This window comes from Ictidomys tridecemlineatus, chromosome 3 (genome assembly GCF_052094955.1).
Source record: "Ictidomys tridecemlineatus isolate mIctTri1 chromosome 3, mIctTri1.hap1, whole genome shotgun sequence".
NCBI classification, from domain to species: Eukaryota; Metazoa; Chordata; class Mammalia; order Rodentia; family Sciuridae; genus Ictidomys; species Ictidomys tridecemlineatus.
The window spans coordinates 40,714,557-40,732,827 of NC_135479.1; the positions used below are offsets into that span (position 1 = coordinate 40,714,557).

An 18,271-nucleotide genomic window follows, 5' to 3' on the forward strand; every position below is an offset into this window, starting at 1 on the left:
ATCTTCCTGCCTCAGCCTCCCAAGCTACTGGACCAGCCCCTTTTTATGTTTTGAGACAGGGACTTGTTAAGTTGTCCAGACTGGCCTTCAATTTTTGGTTCTCTTACCTCAGCTTCTCAAGCTGCTGGGATTATAGGCGTGTGCCACCATGCACAGCTAATTGGGTCTTCAGTGTAACTCACTTCAGTGAGACACTCCTTGCTTGCGAAGAGAATCTGGATGAGATTGTGTTGGAGGCTATTCTGACATATATAGTGAGCAGGCCAAGCCATTTCACTGAAAGAAACTGAGGAAGACCTAGGGATGAGGGTAATTGCTACAAGATGTTGGTCACCACTAGGGGCTTTCCTTGGTGATGGTAGGGAGGGGTAGGAGGAGGAACACTGGGATGCTATCACTTGGTGATGTGTCAAAATTCTTGCTTTCAGCACCTTCTGCCCCTCCCCAACTGTTCAGGCCTCGGGCATTTCAGAATTGCCAAATGGGCCTGGCCCACATCTTTAAGGAGCAGCTTGTCCAGGAATGAAGAGGTGTGATCTAGAGGGTCATCAAAAACCAAAACAACCCTAGTGTTAACTAAGATGCTTTAGTAGGACATAGGGGAAAAAGATAGCTATTCGCAGTATCTGAGTTTCCAGTTCTCATTCCAGTGATCCTTAAGCCTAGGTGTCCAGCAACCTTGCTTGAGAAGCTTCAGACACATTCATGCACATACTTTTCACATTCTCTCAGGACCCGAGGTGGCAGGGGGAAGGGGAGTGTGGGATGGACCAGAACACTCTCAGGCTATCCCAGCCTTCCCATAGAAGACCAGCACTGGCCTCTGATCTTTTTCAATCCTTTGATTGATGACATACTGCTACCCTTCTGAGGACAGCTCTGACCTGCCCATAGGGTTCAGGGTGGATTTTTTTCTCCCCTAGGAGTGGGTAAATGAAATAGGTAAAACTCAGGATCGGTGGCTTATACTGTTTACACAGGTAGTGTCTGTGGGGGAAAGTTGAGATGTCCGAGAGAATTGTGGGGACCTAATATATGACCTCTGATTGGTCAGAGGGTCCTGGCATTTCATTTAAAGATAAATCAGCCTATTCCAGAGTCATCTTTGAGTTTGGCAGGCCCTAAAAAAGCATTTCACCAAAGTTATTTTACTTTTGAGAGGTTCTGGAAATACAAACATCTTTCCCATGGGGGTGAGGAGAAGACCCAAAAAAACACCCTTAAAAGAAAGGACGAGGTTTAATGTTTCAAAAGATCAGAGAGAAATGGGAGGAAGTGATAAAACAGAATTTACACCAAATAAAACAGAGCTTGATGCATGTGAAGAAATTAAATAACTCCTCACATCTCAGAGCAGATTGAATTTACATTTTACTTAAAAAAAAGGAAGGGGGAGTACATACACAAGGAAGAAATGGGATGGGGAACAATAATGCTCTGAATCTGATTTCTACAAGTTTCCCCTACAGTGATTGATTTTGTCTGTTGGGCAGTATTTCTCCTGCTGGCATACAACTGCTTACAATATTAACAAGGGTGTAGACTAGGGAACTGCCAAAGTTTAGGCCTGATAGAAAGGAGACTAAGTTATCATATACAATGTAAGTTTACAATACACAGCATTTTCTTTAAATGATGTAACGCAGTTGCAGGAAGAAGTTAACAATACTAACATGAGAATAATCAAATTTTTGTTTGTTATCCATATACAGCAACTAACTGCTTTACAAAAAAGCAAAATAATACAATATATCATCACATGTATTTACAGGGTAGTAAATATACTTTTCTGTCAAATTTTACACAAACTATTTACAGGTGAATATACTGCATTAAAAAAAACTGTGTGGCTGACACTAAGTGAGTTTTTGTATAAGTCTGTTGCATAACATTGAATAAGACATGCATTATTATGCGGGGTGGGGGGTAAATGTAGAAACAAAAAACAGAAAACAAAACAAAAAAATCCCCAAAACCCCAAATGGAAATTGAAAACCCCTAAAATCTACAAACCCAGAAGGATTGCTGGCTCACACTCTGTCCTCACCACTGAGACATTCGTCCGCCTAATGTGGTGTCCTGGTGCCCAGCTCAGTAACGAACAGGTGTGAGTAACTGACGCATAGAGTATTGTACCTCCATGTTAGCATATGAGGGCAGCTCCTGGGACAGGAGCACTGGCATAATAGTAGGTTATATGCAATAAAACATGGCTGAGTTAATGCTTTTGTTTTTAAAAAGTCAGGGAAACATCCACAAACACAAACAAATTCCAGAATTTATAAATTATGCAAAATGGGCTACTTGCTCTGAATGTCAGAATTTCTTTTGCAGATTATAGGTATGAAGACTAAAAAGTGTTTCATTTCTCAGGGGAAGCATAATTGGTGAGAGATTTATCTCATGTTCATTTTACCTGGAAAACTAGATTTTCCACAAATGTCACAAGTTCTTTAAATAAGTTAAGTTTTAAACCTTAGGAAGTTTTCAAATTCCTAGGATGTACTGGTCAAAAGTATATTTTTGTAGTTCAAAGAAGGCTCAATTTTGATTTGTGCAAAGCTGATCATTTCATGAGATTCTTCAAATGGATTCATTGCATTCACTACATTACAGGGAAATAATAAATTTAAGGAATACCATACTTTCATAAATTTGTTTATGGAAAGTAATCCTTTGAAAGTTTCTCTAACTTGATGGGAGAAGCAAAATAAAGTAATACACACTGTCATATGCACCAGATCAAGAAAGAGGGGAAAAATACTAAACTAGAATTATCTAAGGCTTACATTGCCTGCTGTTCTAAAAGCCAAGAATCTGTGATACCATATCCCAGAAGCGCTGGGTGGTGGGAGAACCAAAACCATCATGGCAGCTTGGCCTCCTTGGCACTGGGTCACTGGTCTAATCCTAAACTCAGTTTAATCTCAGCTTCTTTACAGTCTTAAGATGGTCTGTTATTATAATAAACATTTTATTCTAATGCAGCCTCTATAATAGTTAAAAACAAAAGCTTAGTTAATTACACCTGTCTTCAATATTTTCCAACAATTCTGTTAAAATTACTATTAATACTAAAGTTTTTTCCTTTTATTTTGGCAAATGGTTCTTACTTTTCCCAGGACTATAAACAAAATAAAAAAATTAAATTCTTGTTATTTCTGAATATCAAAAGCAATTTTATTTACATTAACATATTACATTGTTGCTGTGTAAATAGTGTGAAATGTATTATATTATTAAAATCAGAATACTTAAATGTACCATTATTTATTGAAGTAGCTGTGGAATTTAATTTACGAAATCCACTAATGAACTAGCACTATAGGAAACCACCCTCTTCCCTAGGTTTCTTTGCAAACCCCTCCCCAAGCCATTATATCTGAACATATGAAGTGAACCTAGGAGTAGGGGGGATAATAATTTTTGTAATAAATATATTTTAATCCTAAATTAGAATATCCAGATACCAATATGATCATTGAAGTCAAATTACTTTTCACACTGCAGGTACCACAAAAAAAAACTGGATCTGCATTACTATGGAAATTCCTATGCCACAACAATCCATACCATTCAGTACAGCAGCAACTCCAACGGTCCCCTATTTTCATACAAATGCAGGCTGACCAGACTTTTCACAGTGATTAGATGCAAGTCTATCATATAGAACCCCAAAAGATTCCTGATATTTTGGAGGAGAGGGGGAAGATTTAAAGACTTTTAAAATATGTCTTATCAAAGAAATTAATGTACTATACAGCATATTCTGGTTCTTGGAAAATTATTTAACAAAATAAAAGTATCAGCTACTCTAAAAGTCACGTACCATTCTGTTTTGCTATGGAGCTAATGCAAACGTCTAAAAAAATTACCTTCTGGGAACAATTTTCAACACTTTGTTTGGTGATTACCCTGTTCAGAATTATTTAGGAAAGAAGAGGAAGAGACAAAAAATGTATAATTACTATACTTAGTATAGTGTTGGCTTACAAAAATTAAAAATAAACAAAACAATAATAGCTTTAGCATATTTAAAGATCAATTGGATAATCAATTGGATAAAAAAAAGATCATTTTGATGACTGAATTTGGATAAGGCCTCAGAATCCATAGCTTTAATTCAGTAATATTAAGATGTATATGGTCACACTTTCTTTCCTGTAATTATTGCTAATACTCAGTGTTAGTAATTCTTAAGAATTCACTACAAAATACTAAGTTCTCCCACCCCACCCCCAAAGTACCTTGCCTGTGGCTTTAATGGTATGAAGCCACTGAGGCTTGACCTCTATGGTTCCTTCAGTTTCATAAAGTAAAAAAAAGTCCACAGCTAAAAGTCAGATTAAACATACATGGGTTATAATATTATTTCTCCCACACACTTCTCTCTTGGAAAGTGTGTAAATAAGACTAACACTTCATTTTGAACGGGAAAACAAAGAAGGCAGAGCTCTGTGCAAATGGCTTTCATAGCTGGCCAGTAGTAGTATTCAAGAATTTGTCCTCTCTCACAATTGGGATGTGCTCAGTTCAAGTTACCTGACTTCCCACTTTCTTATAGTTGTTCTGAACACTTGCTAACACCAGACACACTCCAAAAGTAGAAGAAGAAAAAAAGTTAAAGAAAAAGCAGCATTAAATTTAGGCAATGCTTTCAAGAGTTGATCATCTGGCAATGTGGCAGACTGGATGGGTTTGTTATAAAATATGAAATGTAGCATCGCAACATGTGGGGACAGGGCCACTTAGGGAAGGGTTCACTAGTGAAGAGCCCATGTTAAGTTGGTTTGAAAAAAGAAAGAAAGAAAGCTTCACACGATCTTCTTAATGCTATTACGTTTGAAACTGCCAGTGCTTCTTTGCTTCTGCACTTGGCTTGCGGATCCGTGGCGAGTTCGTCCACTGTTACAGTGGCCAGTGGTGGGGGAGAGTTCAACGTTCTCTTTGTCGATTCCTGGGGAGAAACACAGAAGCCAGTTATTTCCTCTCTTCTGGTATTAAGCTCTAGGTCTGTATCTCATTGTTTATGTGTGAAATTCAGCCTGGTGAATTGTTTTTGTGTATTTCATTTTACCAGTCATTTACTAGAATGTGTATAAAGGTCCTGTCATACAGAAAACCTCACATCTTGCTAAGCCAAATTTGCTATCACTGCAGAGAGAGAGCATAAGGAAAAAGAAAAGTTGCAAGGAAAAGCTAGAGGCAGGTAGGCTTTAAGAGACTTAAAAGCTGGCAGCCTCCAGGGCAAACTGGAGAGTTCTTTTCCCCAAATCATACCAGCAGCATCCAGTAGAGGGCAGCTTCTAGCCACACATCTTTACTCCTGTTTATAAAAGAGAACATCCTTTCGGATCCCAAAGCGTACTAGTCTTTTTGCAAATTTGTCATTTCAAAGAAAAACACGTGCTATTTATTTTTTTGCATCTCAGTGCCGGTTCCAAAGGAACTTAAGTATTTACTGAGAAAATAATATATCACAAAGGTTATACTTTAGAATCTTTGCTTTTTTCCAACCGTGGCAAGTCATTGTGCATTTCTCAAACATAAATGGTTGTCACTTATTTCTCTTATGGAGATCAAACTTCCAAAGGCAGGGCCCTACAGTGAATTTTATAAATTAAGTAGTAACCTTAGAAAAGTAATCAGAAACACAAAGTGTGTGTGTGTGTGTGTGTGTGTGTGTGTGTATATTTTAAAAATCAGATGAGTGAAGATTACAAATTAGGTAATGAAATAGCGGCTATCTTTAGGAGGCATGAGGGCGGCTTCTTAGGTGCTGGGAATGTTCTGTTTCTTGATCTGGATGTTGCATTTCAAGTGTGTTTGCTTCTTAAAAGTTCATGATTTAGATCTTCCACCTATTTCACTTCAATGAAATTTGCTCCCACGTAACTTGATACCCATCAATGGCCTAACTGCAGGAGCAGAGCATTTTAGTAATTTGTATCAAAATGTAAAGTACTGATTGTACTTTATTTATAGATATAGAAAGATGCTCATAACTTTTTGAGTAAGAAAAAAAAACCATTACTATTCAAAAAAAAGGCTAAGAATATATTTGCTAAAATGATATATTTGGACAGTACTTTTTCCCAGGTAATTTTTACTTTATTCTTATCTGTATCATTTGAATTTTAAAATAATCATTAAATTTGGGAATGAAAACATTTCCATTTTGGGGCAAAAAGTATTAAGTCAAGAATTATTTACTATGCTGCAGAAAAATGTACAGTTTCTGCAGCTACTTGTTGGCTTATGAACAGGAATAAATCTGGGGTGATCTTCCTCTAGGAGCCACACATCCTTCATTGGATTCAGTCCTGAATTCAAGTCAGTGTCAGGCATCCAGAAGTACATGGCCTGATTTACACAGGCTCAACAGAGGTTTGCTGCAGTGAATTATCAAAAGAACATGGACATTCATCAGTTGATGATAATGTGAACTGAACACATTTTATAATGTCAGTTACATCTCTCCAGAAGCCAAGCACAGTTAAACCAGTATTGAGAATGTGTACTTCAATCAAATTCAAACGAAGATGAGTAGAAGAAACATTGTAATCATAAAATCTGTCTTTGAACAACAGAATTTTGGGTAATTTTTATTCTCTTCTTTATAGTGATTTGCATCTTCTCCAGAGCTTTAAAAGGCTGTAACAAAACTGAAGAGGATGCTCATAATTTCTTAAGTGCCTTGAATGTCCTTGTGATGTATGTTTATGCAGGCTCTTTTAATTGCCTTGCCTATCTCTACAAGATACAATTCAATCTCTGTTTTTTTTTCTCATCTCGACTTCTTTTGAGGTACATTCTTCTGTCTCCTGCAAAGAACTACTTTCTACCCCCTTAATTTTATAGTTTAACTTATATGATCACAACTTGTATATACATCTTATTTCTTCCCACAGAAGGAAAAAAAACACATGGAAGGGAATCACTTATTATTCAATACCCCCTTAATTTTATAGTTTAACTTATATGATCACAACTTGTATATACATCTTATTTCTTCCCACAGAAGGAAAAAAACACATGGAAGGGAATCACTTATTATTCAATTTTTGTTTTCTTACATAATCCAGTTGATTATTTTCAATAAAGATTGGTTGGACTGAATGCTTCCATTTTAAAATGTAATAGCTGTAATAGTTCAGAACCCAAAAGCATGAAATCCCTGATCCCCAGGGGGTAGTATATTTTTAGTAGAAAAGACCCCCCTACACCTCCCGCCAATTTGGCTTTCTTCATTTTAAATTATCACAAAACTTGCCAGTGTATTTGACCTTTTATTTCTTTGAATTTGCATACTGGTCTACAAGTTCAAGTAAAATATTTTCTTATCTGGGGTTATTTCCTAAATAGAAATTCATTTCCTTACAGGAAATAGGAAGACAAAACTTAAGAAAACATGCGTTTGAAGTAATGTGGTACTGGCATATGCATTTTAGGTAACCACCGAGAAGGTCCTGTGGTGCTCTGCCAGCATCTGCCACTTGGGGCTCCTTTCTGTGTGTTCCTTCAGTGCATCCTTGTCACTGCTCTCCTATGGGTCACTCTGAGAAGAAAACATCCTTAAACTGCAAGACAGCAATGTTTCTGTCTGGGGACAAGGGCCTGCTCATTGGTATTCTTTTTTTTTTTTTTATAAGGAATCTCCAGGGATCTTTTTTATTTTTTTAATATTTATTTTTTTTTAGTTCTTGGCGGACACAACATCTTTGTATGTGGTGCTGAGAATCGAACCTGGGCCGCACACATGCCAGGCAAGTGTGCTACCGCTTGAGCCACATCCTCAGCCCGGTATTCTTTTTTATTTTTAAATTTTTAAAAAATATTTTTTAGTTGTCAATGCAGTTTTTACTTTATTTATTTTTATGTGGTATTGAGGATCGAACCCAGTGCCTCACGAGTGCTAGGCGAGCACTCTACCACTAAGCCACAACCCCAGCCCCTCAGTGGTATCCTTAAGAATTAAAATTATACAATGGTAGTTATATAGATTAAGTTACTAGGGTGAAGGTTTTTTCAAAGAAGAGCTAAGAATATTCTACTTTTTAAAATCAGAGACTCTGCGTCTAATAGAAGAAAAAGTAGGCCCTAATCTTCATCACATAGGGCTAGGCTCCAACTTCCTTAATGAGACTCCTATAGCACAAGAATTAAAACCAAGAATCAACAAATGGGATGGATTCAAACTAAAAAGAAAAAGAAATAATCTGTGAGGTGAACAGGGAGCCTCCATCCTGGAAAAAAATTTTTACCCCTTACACATCAGATAGAGTTCTAATCTCTAGGATATATAAAGAGCTCAACAAGCATCAAAAACCCCAAATAATCCAATCAATAAATGGGCCAAGGACCTGAACAGACACTTTTCAGAAGAGGGTATACAATCAATCAACAAATATATGAAAAAATGCTCAGCATCTCTAGCAATCAGAGAAATGCAAATCAAAATTACTCTAAAATACCATCTTACCTCAGTAAGAATGGCAGCTATTATGAAGACAAACAACAAGTGTTGGTGAGGAGGCAGGAGAAAAAGGTGCGCTCATATACACTGCTGGTGGGACTGCAAATTAGTGCAGCCAATTTGGAAAGCAGTATGGAGATTCCTTGGAAAGCTGGGAATGGAACCACCATTTGACCCAGCTATTCCTCTTCTTGGACTAAACCCAAAGGACCTAAAAACAGCATACTATAGGGACACAGCCACATCAATGTTTATAGCAGCACAATTCACAATAGCTAAACTGTGGAGCCAACTTAGATGTCCTTCAGTGGATGAATGGATAAAAAAATGTGGCGTTTATACACAATGGGATATTACTCAGCACTAAAAAAAGAATAAGATCATGGCATTTGCAGGGAAATGGACGGCATTAGAGAAGATGATGCTAAGGGAAGTTAGTCAATCCCCAAAAAACAAATGCAGAATGTCTTCTCTGATATAAGGTGGGTGACTCAAAGTGGGGTAGGGAGGGAGAACAGGGGAGGAAGATTACCTCTAGATAGGGAATAGGGGTGGGAAGAAAAGGGAGGGAGAAGGGGAATAGTAAGGATGGTGGAAGGAGACAGTCATCATTATACAAAATACATGTATGAAGATGGGAATTTGGTGTCAACATATCTTATATACAAACAGAGATATGATAAATTGTGGTATAAAGATATATTAAGAATTGTAATGCAAAAAAAATAAGAGAGCTCAAAATAAAAAGAATATTCTTTTTTATTAAGCAAATAACTTTTTAAAACTCAAAAATTTAAAAAATTTAAAAGGAGATGCCAAAAAATGTTATTGAACAATGTATCTATCTTTAAAAGTGCTCAGATTATCAGCCAGACTCCCCATATGGAGACAGAGCACCCATTCTGCACTGGTAGTCTGTATTTTAGAAGCCCCTTCCATTATGTAAATCCCTCCAAAAAAGGGAAACCTCACTGCCTGAGGGTATCAAGCTGCAATATACTTTTTTTGTTGTTTGGTTTTTGAAAGGGGTCTTGCTATGTTGTCTAGGTTAGGCTTGAACCCACAAACCTGCCTCAGCCTCCCAAGTAGCTGGGATTATAGGAATGCACCACTGTTTTTTGTTCAGGTGATATTTTAAATGAGTGAGAAAGCCCTTGGAGACCGGAGGAGGAAGATGCCAGGCGCCCAGCCAGACCGGAGGAGGAAGTCCAGCCCCGCCCCGAGTGCTAGCCCTGAGGAAGCCCATCAACCCTTAAAACCCATCAAAGGGGGTGTGGCTACCAGCACGGTTCTGCGGCTGATCCAGGTACCCGGTTTCCAACTCCCCCACCCTCAGCTGCGATAACTCAAAAATATTTCCCACAAGCTTTTGGGGTTGTAGCTATCAACGCAAAATAACAACTGTACAGGCACCTGGTTTCTACCTCAGAGACTAGAGCAAGGAAGATACAGGTGGAAGCTCATTTTCTTTCACACTGGCTATACCCACCACCCTGAATACAGAGGCTCAAGCTAGGAATAGACAACGCCACCTACTGGAAGCAAGGAAAACAGTGTTCTGAGAGACTTTTTTTTTTTCTCTTTCTTTCTCTCTTCTCTCTTCCACAACTTCAGCATATGTGAAACCAAGAACTGTGCATGAACAACCGAATTACCAAAGTAATATAATATAGAGGAATTGCATATACCCCACCTTCCCCCCCATTTTTTTTCTTTATTTCTATCTTACTTTCCTTTTCCTTCTCTCACTTCTCTTTTCTTCCTTGTTATTTTTTTTTCTTTTTTTTCATTTGTATTCTCTCTATCCCACTTTCAATCTCCGAACCTTTGCTATCTTTACATAGGGTAACTATCTAAATTCAGATAGGAGGTTGAATCTATACATTCTTCCATAAATTACCAGTCTATTGGTTAGAGTTCTCCAAAGGTGCTAAGTTAGTTTAACCTCATACCCTCACTCCTTTCCCTCTAAGTATAACATCCTTCGTCTGAAATTAAGTTTTCTATATGCCACCAGATATGGTACGCCTTTTATGAAACTAATGAATATATTCTTAAGTAATAATTAAAACCAATATCTATAGTCTTAGAATCTAACTATAAATGTATTAATAATGAAAACTTGTGCTTAGATAATGTATTGTTGATATTGGGAACTGTTAACATTGTCTTTCTCCGAAAAAGAGGGATTTTGGAGCGATACAAGAACAATACAAATATATAAGAGGAAAAACATTAGCACAACAGTTTCACAAAGCTAGAAAGAATCATGAGCAGTATGAAAAGACAAGGAAAGAAAGGACCACAAACAATACAGGTCAATTCAACATTAGATGAGGTAATATCTGCAGCTGATGGAATGTCAGACAAAGAGTTCAGGATATACATGCTTCAGATGATCTGGAGTCTCAAGGAAGATATTATACAGCAAATTCAGACAATGAAAAATCACTTTGACAATTAATTACATAAACAAATCCAAGAAGCAAAAGATCAACTCTATAGGGAGATAGAGGATATTAAAAAAAAAAAAACAAACCAGAAATCCTGGAAATGCAGGAAACAATAAACCAAATTAAAAACTCAAATGAGAGTATTACCAGCAGAATAGAACACTTAGAAGACAGAACTTCAGACAACGAAGACAAAGTTTTTCAACTTGAAAAGAACATAGACAGCTCAGTGAGAATGTTAAGAAATCATGAGCAGAACATCCAAGAATTATGGGATAACATCAAGAAACCAAACCTAAGAGTTATTGGGATACAAGAGGGTATAGAGGTCCAAACCAAGGGAATGAGCAATCTATTCAATGAAATAATACTAGAAAACTTTCCAGACGTAAAGAATGAAAAAGAAATCCAAATACTAGAAGCCTATAGGACACTGAATGTACAAAATCATAAGAGATCCACACCAAGACACATAACAATGAAGATGCCCAACATACAGAATAAGGAGAGAATCTTAAAAGCCATAAGAGAGAGGAAGCAGATTACATTTAGGGGTAAACCAATCAGGATAACTGCTGATCTTTCAACATAGACTCTGAAAGCTAGAAGATCCTGGAACAACATATTTCAAACGCTGAAAGAAAAAGGGTTCCAACCAAGAATCATGTATCCAGCGAAATTAAGCTTCATGATTGAAGATGAAATAAAAATCTTCCACGACAAACAAAAGTTAAAAGAATTTGCAGCTAGAGAACCAGCTCTTCAAAACATCCTTGGCAAAACATTACAGGAAGAGAAAATGAAAAATAACAATGAAAACCAATAGCAGGAGGTAGTACAGTAAAGGAAAAACTAAGCATAGAGGAAAAACAAATCATGTTAAGTATCAAACATAACCAAATATGGCTGGAAATACAAACCATATCTCAATAGTAACCCTAAATGTTAATGGCTTAAATGCACCAATCAAAAGACATAGGCTAGTAGAATGGATTAAAAAAAAGATCCAACAATATGCTGCCTACAGGAGACTCATCTGATAGGAAAAGACATACACAGACTGAAGGTGAAAGGTTGGGAAAAATCATATCACTCATACGGACCCCAGAAGCAAGCAGGGGCGTCCATACTTGTATCAAATAAAATAGACTTCAAGCCAAAGTTAATCAAAAGGGATAAACAAGGACACTACATACTGCTCAAGGGAACCATACACCAACAAGACTTGACGATCATTAATATATATGGCCCAAACAATGGTGCAGCTACGTTCATCAAACTCTTCTCAAGTTCAAGAGTCTAACAGACCACAACACAATAATCATGGGAGATTTTAACACACCTCTCTCACCACTGGACAGATCTTCCAAACAAAAGTTGAATAAAGAAACTCAATAATACAATTAATAATTTAGACTTAATTGATATATACAGAGTATACCACCCAACATCATGTGGATACACTTTCTTCTCAGCAGCACATGGATCCTTCTCAAAAATAGACCATATATTATGTCACAGGGCAAATCTTAGCAATTACAAAGGAGTTGAGCTACTACCATGCATTTTATCTGATCATAATGGAATGAAATTGGAAATCAATAATAAAATGAGAAAGGAAAAATTCTACATCACATGGAGATTAAACAATATGCTACTGAATGAACAAAGGGTTACAGAAGAGGAAATTAAAAAATTCTTAGAGGTAAACGAAAACTCAGACACAACATATTGAAATCTCTGGGACACTATGAAAGCAGAACTAAGAAGAAAATTCATTTCATGAAGTTCATTCCTTAAAAGAAGAAAAAGCCAACAAATAAATGACCTCACACTACACCTTGAAGCCTTAGAAAAAGAACAAATCAGCAGCAAATACAGTAGAAGGCAAGAAATAATTAAAATTAGAGCTGAAATCAATGAAATGGAAACAAAAGAAACAATCAAAAAAAATTGACAAAACTAAAAGTTGGTTCTTTGAAAAAATAAATAAGATTGATAGACCACTAGCCACGCTAACAAAGAGAAGAAGAGAGAGAACCCAAATTACTAGCTTACGGGATGAAAAAGGCAACATCACAACAGACAATTCAGAAATACAGAAGATAATTAGAAATTATTTTGAAACCCTATACTCTAATAAAATAGAAGATAGTGAAAGCATTGATAAATTCCTTAAGACATATGAACTACCCAGATTGAGTCAGGAAGATATAAACAACCTAAACAGAACAATATCAAGTGAAGAAATAGAAGAAGCCATCAAAAGACTACCAACCAAGAAAAGCCCAGGACAGGATGGATATACAGCAGAGTTTTACAAGAACTTTAAAGAAGAACTAATACCAGTACTCCACAATCTATTTCAGGAGATAGAAAAAGAGGGAGAACTTCCAAATTACCCTGATCCCCAAACCAGATAAAGACACCTCAAAGAAAGAAAACTACAGATCAATATCCCTAATGAATTTGGATGCAAAAATCCTCAATAAAATTCTGGCAAATCGTATACAAAAACATATCAAAAAGATCGTGCACCATGATCAAGTAGGATTCATCCCTGGGATGCAAGGCTGGTTCAATATACGGAAATCAATAAACGTTATTCACCACATAAATAGACTTAAAGATAAGAACCATATGATCATCTCGATAGACACAGAAAAAACATTCGACAAAGTACAGCATCCCTTTATGTTCAAAACATTAGAAAAACTAGGGATAACAGAACTTACCTCAACATTATAAAAGCTATATATGCTAAGCCTCAGGCTAGCATCATTCTAAATGGAAAAAAACTGAAGGCATTCCCTCTAAAATCTGGAACAAGACAGGGATGCCCTCTCTCACCACTTCTATTCAATATAGTTCTCGAAATACTGGCCAGAGCAATTAGACAGACAAAAGAAATTTAAGGCATTAAGACAGGAAAAGAAGAACTTAAATTATCACTATTTGCGGATGATATGATCCTATACCTAGAAGACACAAAAGTGTCTACAAAGAAACTACTAGAGCTAATAAATGAATTCAGCAAAGTGGCAGGATATAAAACCAACACGCATAAATCAAAGGCATTCCTGTATATCAGGGACAAATCTTCTGAACTGAAAATGAGGAAAACCACCCCATTCACAATATCCTCAAAAAAAAAAAATAAAATACTTGGAAATCAACCTAACAAAACAGGTGAAAGATTTATACAATGAAAACTACAGAACCCTAAAGAGAGAAATAGAAGATCTTAGAAGATGGAAAAATATACCCTGTTCATGGATAGGCAGAACTAACATCATCAAAATGGCGATATTACCAAAAGTTCTCTATAGGTTCAATGCAATGCCAATCAAAATCCCAATGGCATTTCTTATAGAAATAGATAAAGCAATCATGAAATTCATATGGAAAAATAAAAGACCCCAAATAGCAAAAGCAATTCTAAGCAGGAAGTGTGAATCAGGAGGTGTAGCGATACCAGATTTCAAACTGTACTACAAAGCAATAGTAACAAAAACAGCATGGTACTGGTACCAAAACAGGCGGGTGGACCAATGGTATAGAATAGAGGGTACAGAAACCAATCCACAAAATTACAACTATCTTATAATCGATAAAGGGGCTAAAAGCATGCAATGGAGGAAGGATAGCATCTTCAACAAATGGTGCTGGGAAAACTGGAAATCCATATGCAACAAAATGAAACTGAATCCCCTCCTCTCGCCATGCACAAAAGTCAACTCAAAATGGATCAAGGACTTTGATATCAAATCAGAGACTATGCGTCTGATAGAAGAAAAGGTTGGCTCCGATCTACATATTGTGGGGTCAGGCTCCAAATTCCTTAATAGGACACCCATAGCACAAGAGTTAATAACAAGAATCAACAAATGGGACTTACTTAAACTATAAAGTTTTTTCTCAGCAAGAGAAACAATAAGAGAGGTAAACAGGGAGCCTACATCATGGGAACAAATGTTTACTCCTCACACTTCAGATAGAGCCCTAATATCCAGAGTATACAAAGAACTCAAAAAATTAAAACAATAAGAAAACAAATAACCCAATCAACAAATGGGCCAAAGACCTGAACAGACACTTCTCAGAGGAGGACACACAATCAATCAACAAGTACATGAAAAAATGCTCACCATCTCTAGCAGTCAGAGAAATGCAAATCAAAACCACCCTAAGATACCATCTCACTCCAGTAAGATTGGCAGCCATTCTGAAGTCAAACAACAACAAGTGCTGGCAAGGATGTGGAGAAAAGGGTACACTTGTACACTGCTGGTGGGACTGCAAATTGGTGCGGCCAATTTGGAAAGCAGTATGGAGACTCCTGGGAAAGCTGGGAATGGAACCACCATTTGACCAGCTATTGCCCCTCTCGGACTATTCCCTGAAGACCTTAAAAGAGCGCACTACAGGGATACTGCCACATCAATGTTTATAGCAGCACAATTCACAATAGCTAGACTGTGGAACCAACTCAGATGCCCTTCAATAGATGAATGGATAAAAAAAAATGTGGCATTTATACACAATGGTGTACTACGCAGCACTAAAAAATGACAAAATCATGGAATTTGCAGGGAAATGGATGGCACTAGAGCAGATTATGCTAAGTGAAGCTAGCCAATCCCTAAAAAACAAATGCCAAATGTCTTCTTTGATATAATGAGAGCAACTAAGAACAGAGCAGGGAGGAAGAGCAGGAGGAAAAGATTAACATTAAACAGAGACATGAGGTGGGAGGGAAAGGGAGAGAAAAAAGAAATTGTATGGAAATGGAAGGAGACCCTCAATGTTATATAAAATTACATATAAGAGGTTGTGAGGGGAATAGGGAAAAAAAACAAGGAGAGAAATGAATTACAGTAGATGGGGTAGAGAGAGAAGATGGGAGGGGAGGGGAGGGGGGAGAGTAGAGGATAGGAAAGGTAGCAGAATACAACAGTTACTAATATGGCATTATGTAAAAATGTGGATGTGTAACCGATGTGATTCTGCAATCTTTGTAATGTTTTGAACAACAAATAAAGAAAGAAAGAAAGAAAGAAAGAAAGAATAATAAAGATCAAAAAAAAAAAAAAAAAAGAGAAAGCCCTTGGTATTATACTTCTTTTGATGAAGTCCCCTCAGAAGCTTTGTGTTTTAGTTTCTCTTATGCCCCCTAAAGTACTGGCTCTCTCTTCCCACCTCCAGCAGGCAAAAGGCCAAAAATCCAAGAGATGACAGAAACCCAGGGGCCGCCATCCAAAGGAAATAAAGCTAACACTTCCATTGGTCCTGCTAGTTTAAATTCCACCCCCACCCCGCCCCCCCGCCCCGCCAGATAGGCTGTGGTCAAACATCAGCCAGTTATAAACATGCAGGGCAGAAGAAGCTGAAAATTCTCTTTGGCAGTGTATTAACAGCATGATGCTTCAAACCAAGTGTGGTGGTTCCAGATTAAGACAAAATCCTAAATTAAAAGGTGTTATTGGCCAAAGTCATAAAACAAGTAAGTAGGGAAAAGAACTATTAGATCACATTATAGTTACAGGTCTGTCTCCCCTGTGAGACATAAGTTCCTTGAAGGCAGGTATCAGGGTTTGCTTATTTTGATAGCTAGTGATGTACAACCCCAGCCTGACAAATAGCAAAAATGTAAAGCTCTTGAGAAGTTGAAGAAAAATGGTTTAGGTAATTTGTGAGACATTATACTGGAAAAAATTAAAGACTAATAATAAGCCACATCTCCACTAACTGCACAGGAGCAGTGGTAGGTTACCTGGCCACACATGGCTTAGTTTATTATACAATATGACAAAACTATCAGAAAACTCTTATGATCTAGCACAGATGTTTGAGGACCAAATTTTGCATCTTGTTGGTTGGATCAGAACTTTTATTTAGCTCTTGTTCTTTTTGTCCTTCTATTTGGGAGTTGGGGATTGAATCCTGGGATCATGTTGAATTCATGCTCTACCACTAAGCTATATCCCAGGGCATCTTGGCTCTAGTTAAGTCGGCAATTCAGGATAATGGCAGACCTTGCCTGTTTCAAAAGGTTGTTAGAAAAATCAGAAAAAAAATCTGGGTGAAGAATTTTTTTTTTTTTTTTAAAGAGAGAGTGGGGGGGGGGGACAGAGGGAGAGAGAGAGAATTTTTAGCTTTTATTTATTTTTTTCTTAGTTCTTGGCAGACACAACATCTTCGTTTGTATGTGGTGCTGAGGATCGAACCCGGGCCGCACGCATGCTAAGCCATCGCGCTACCGCTGAGCCACATCCCCAGCCCCGGGGTGAAGAATTTTTGCACACAAATAATTACTATATAAATTTTCATATTCCTAATATCTAAATAAAAAGACTAAATGATATACTAAGCTTCAGTTTTAGAACAAAAGCATAGGACTTAAATCTTATACTAGGAATTTATAAAATTAATGAAGTGAATGTAAATAAGAACAAAATGTAAGAAATGTTCTTAGAAAGGTAACCATGATAACTATAGTTTATTCTTATGCTATAGTAAATACATTAATGGAGACATGTTAAATATAAAATATTTGGAATATTTGTATTTTGAGCTAGATACAAAAAATTGTAACTAAGATTTTAAAAAACATTGTAATAGACTTTCACCAATTGCTAACACTTCTTTTTCTGTCTCAGCTTTAATCTTTCTGTAAATTTACAGAAGAATAAAAAGGATCTTTTATAAGGTAGACACACTGTGCCACATTTTTCCTTCTTAGTCCATAGAGCTAATTACCATAGTCCTTTTAAAAAACACAAGCAATAGAGGATAGCCAGCTTTAATGTCTATGAAAACACTGGAGTTGGCATAATTTGGGAGGAAAATCAAGTATTTTCTATTTTCTTTTTTAAAAAAATATTTATTTAGTTGTAGTTGGACATAATACCTTTTATTTTTTTTATTTTTACGTGGTGATAAGGATCAAACCCAGGGCCTCACTCACATTAGGTGAGCGCTCTACCGCTGAGCCACAACTCCAGCCCAAAAATCAAGTATTTTCTAAGCTTTAAAGAAAAAAAAAAAAAAACAATTCCTCAAACCACATGTCCTGCTTTTTCACTATTAACCCTCTCTTGTGTCTTTTTCTTTTTAAATTTTGAGATAAGGTCTTGCTAAATTGCCCAGGCAATTTAGTTCAGTTTAATTACTGAACCCTGACCATTAATTTCCTAAATAGCTATACTTTTACCATTTGTATTAGATTTAAGAACTTGAACTTGTAATTCTCCTGCCTCAGCTTTCATAGTAGTTGGGATTACAGGTGTGCACCACCATACCTGGCTCTCCCTTGAATTCTTGTTAACCTGTTGTGTTAGTC

General features: G+C 36.8%; 1 protein-coding gene across 10 annotated transcripts in view; it reads right to left on the minus strand.

Moving 5' to 3' along the window:
• Window positions 1–1,353: 1,353 nt before the first annotated feature.
• Nf1 (neurofibromin 1) overlaps window positions 1,354–18,271 on the minus strand; it is a 252,535-nt gene continuing 235,617 nt past the window's right edge. For all 10 annotated transcript variants that reach the window (XM_078042513.1, XM_078042508.1, XM_078042507.1 and 7 more), the window contains one exon: window positions 1,354–4,957. In XM_078042513.1, coding sequence (XP_077898639.1) covers window positions 4,781–4,957 — 177 coding nt within the window. In that variant the 3' untranslated portion in view covers window positions 1,354–4,780. The remainder of the gene's footprint in view (window positions 4,958–18,271) is intronic.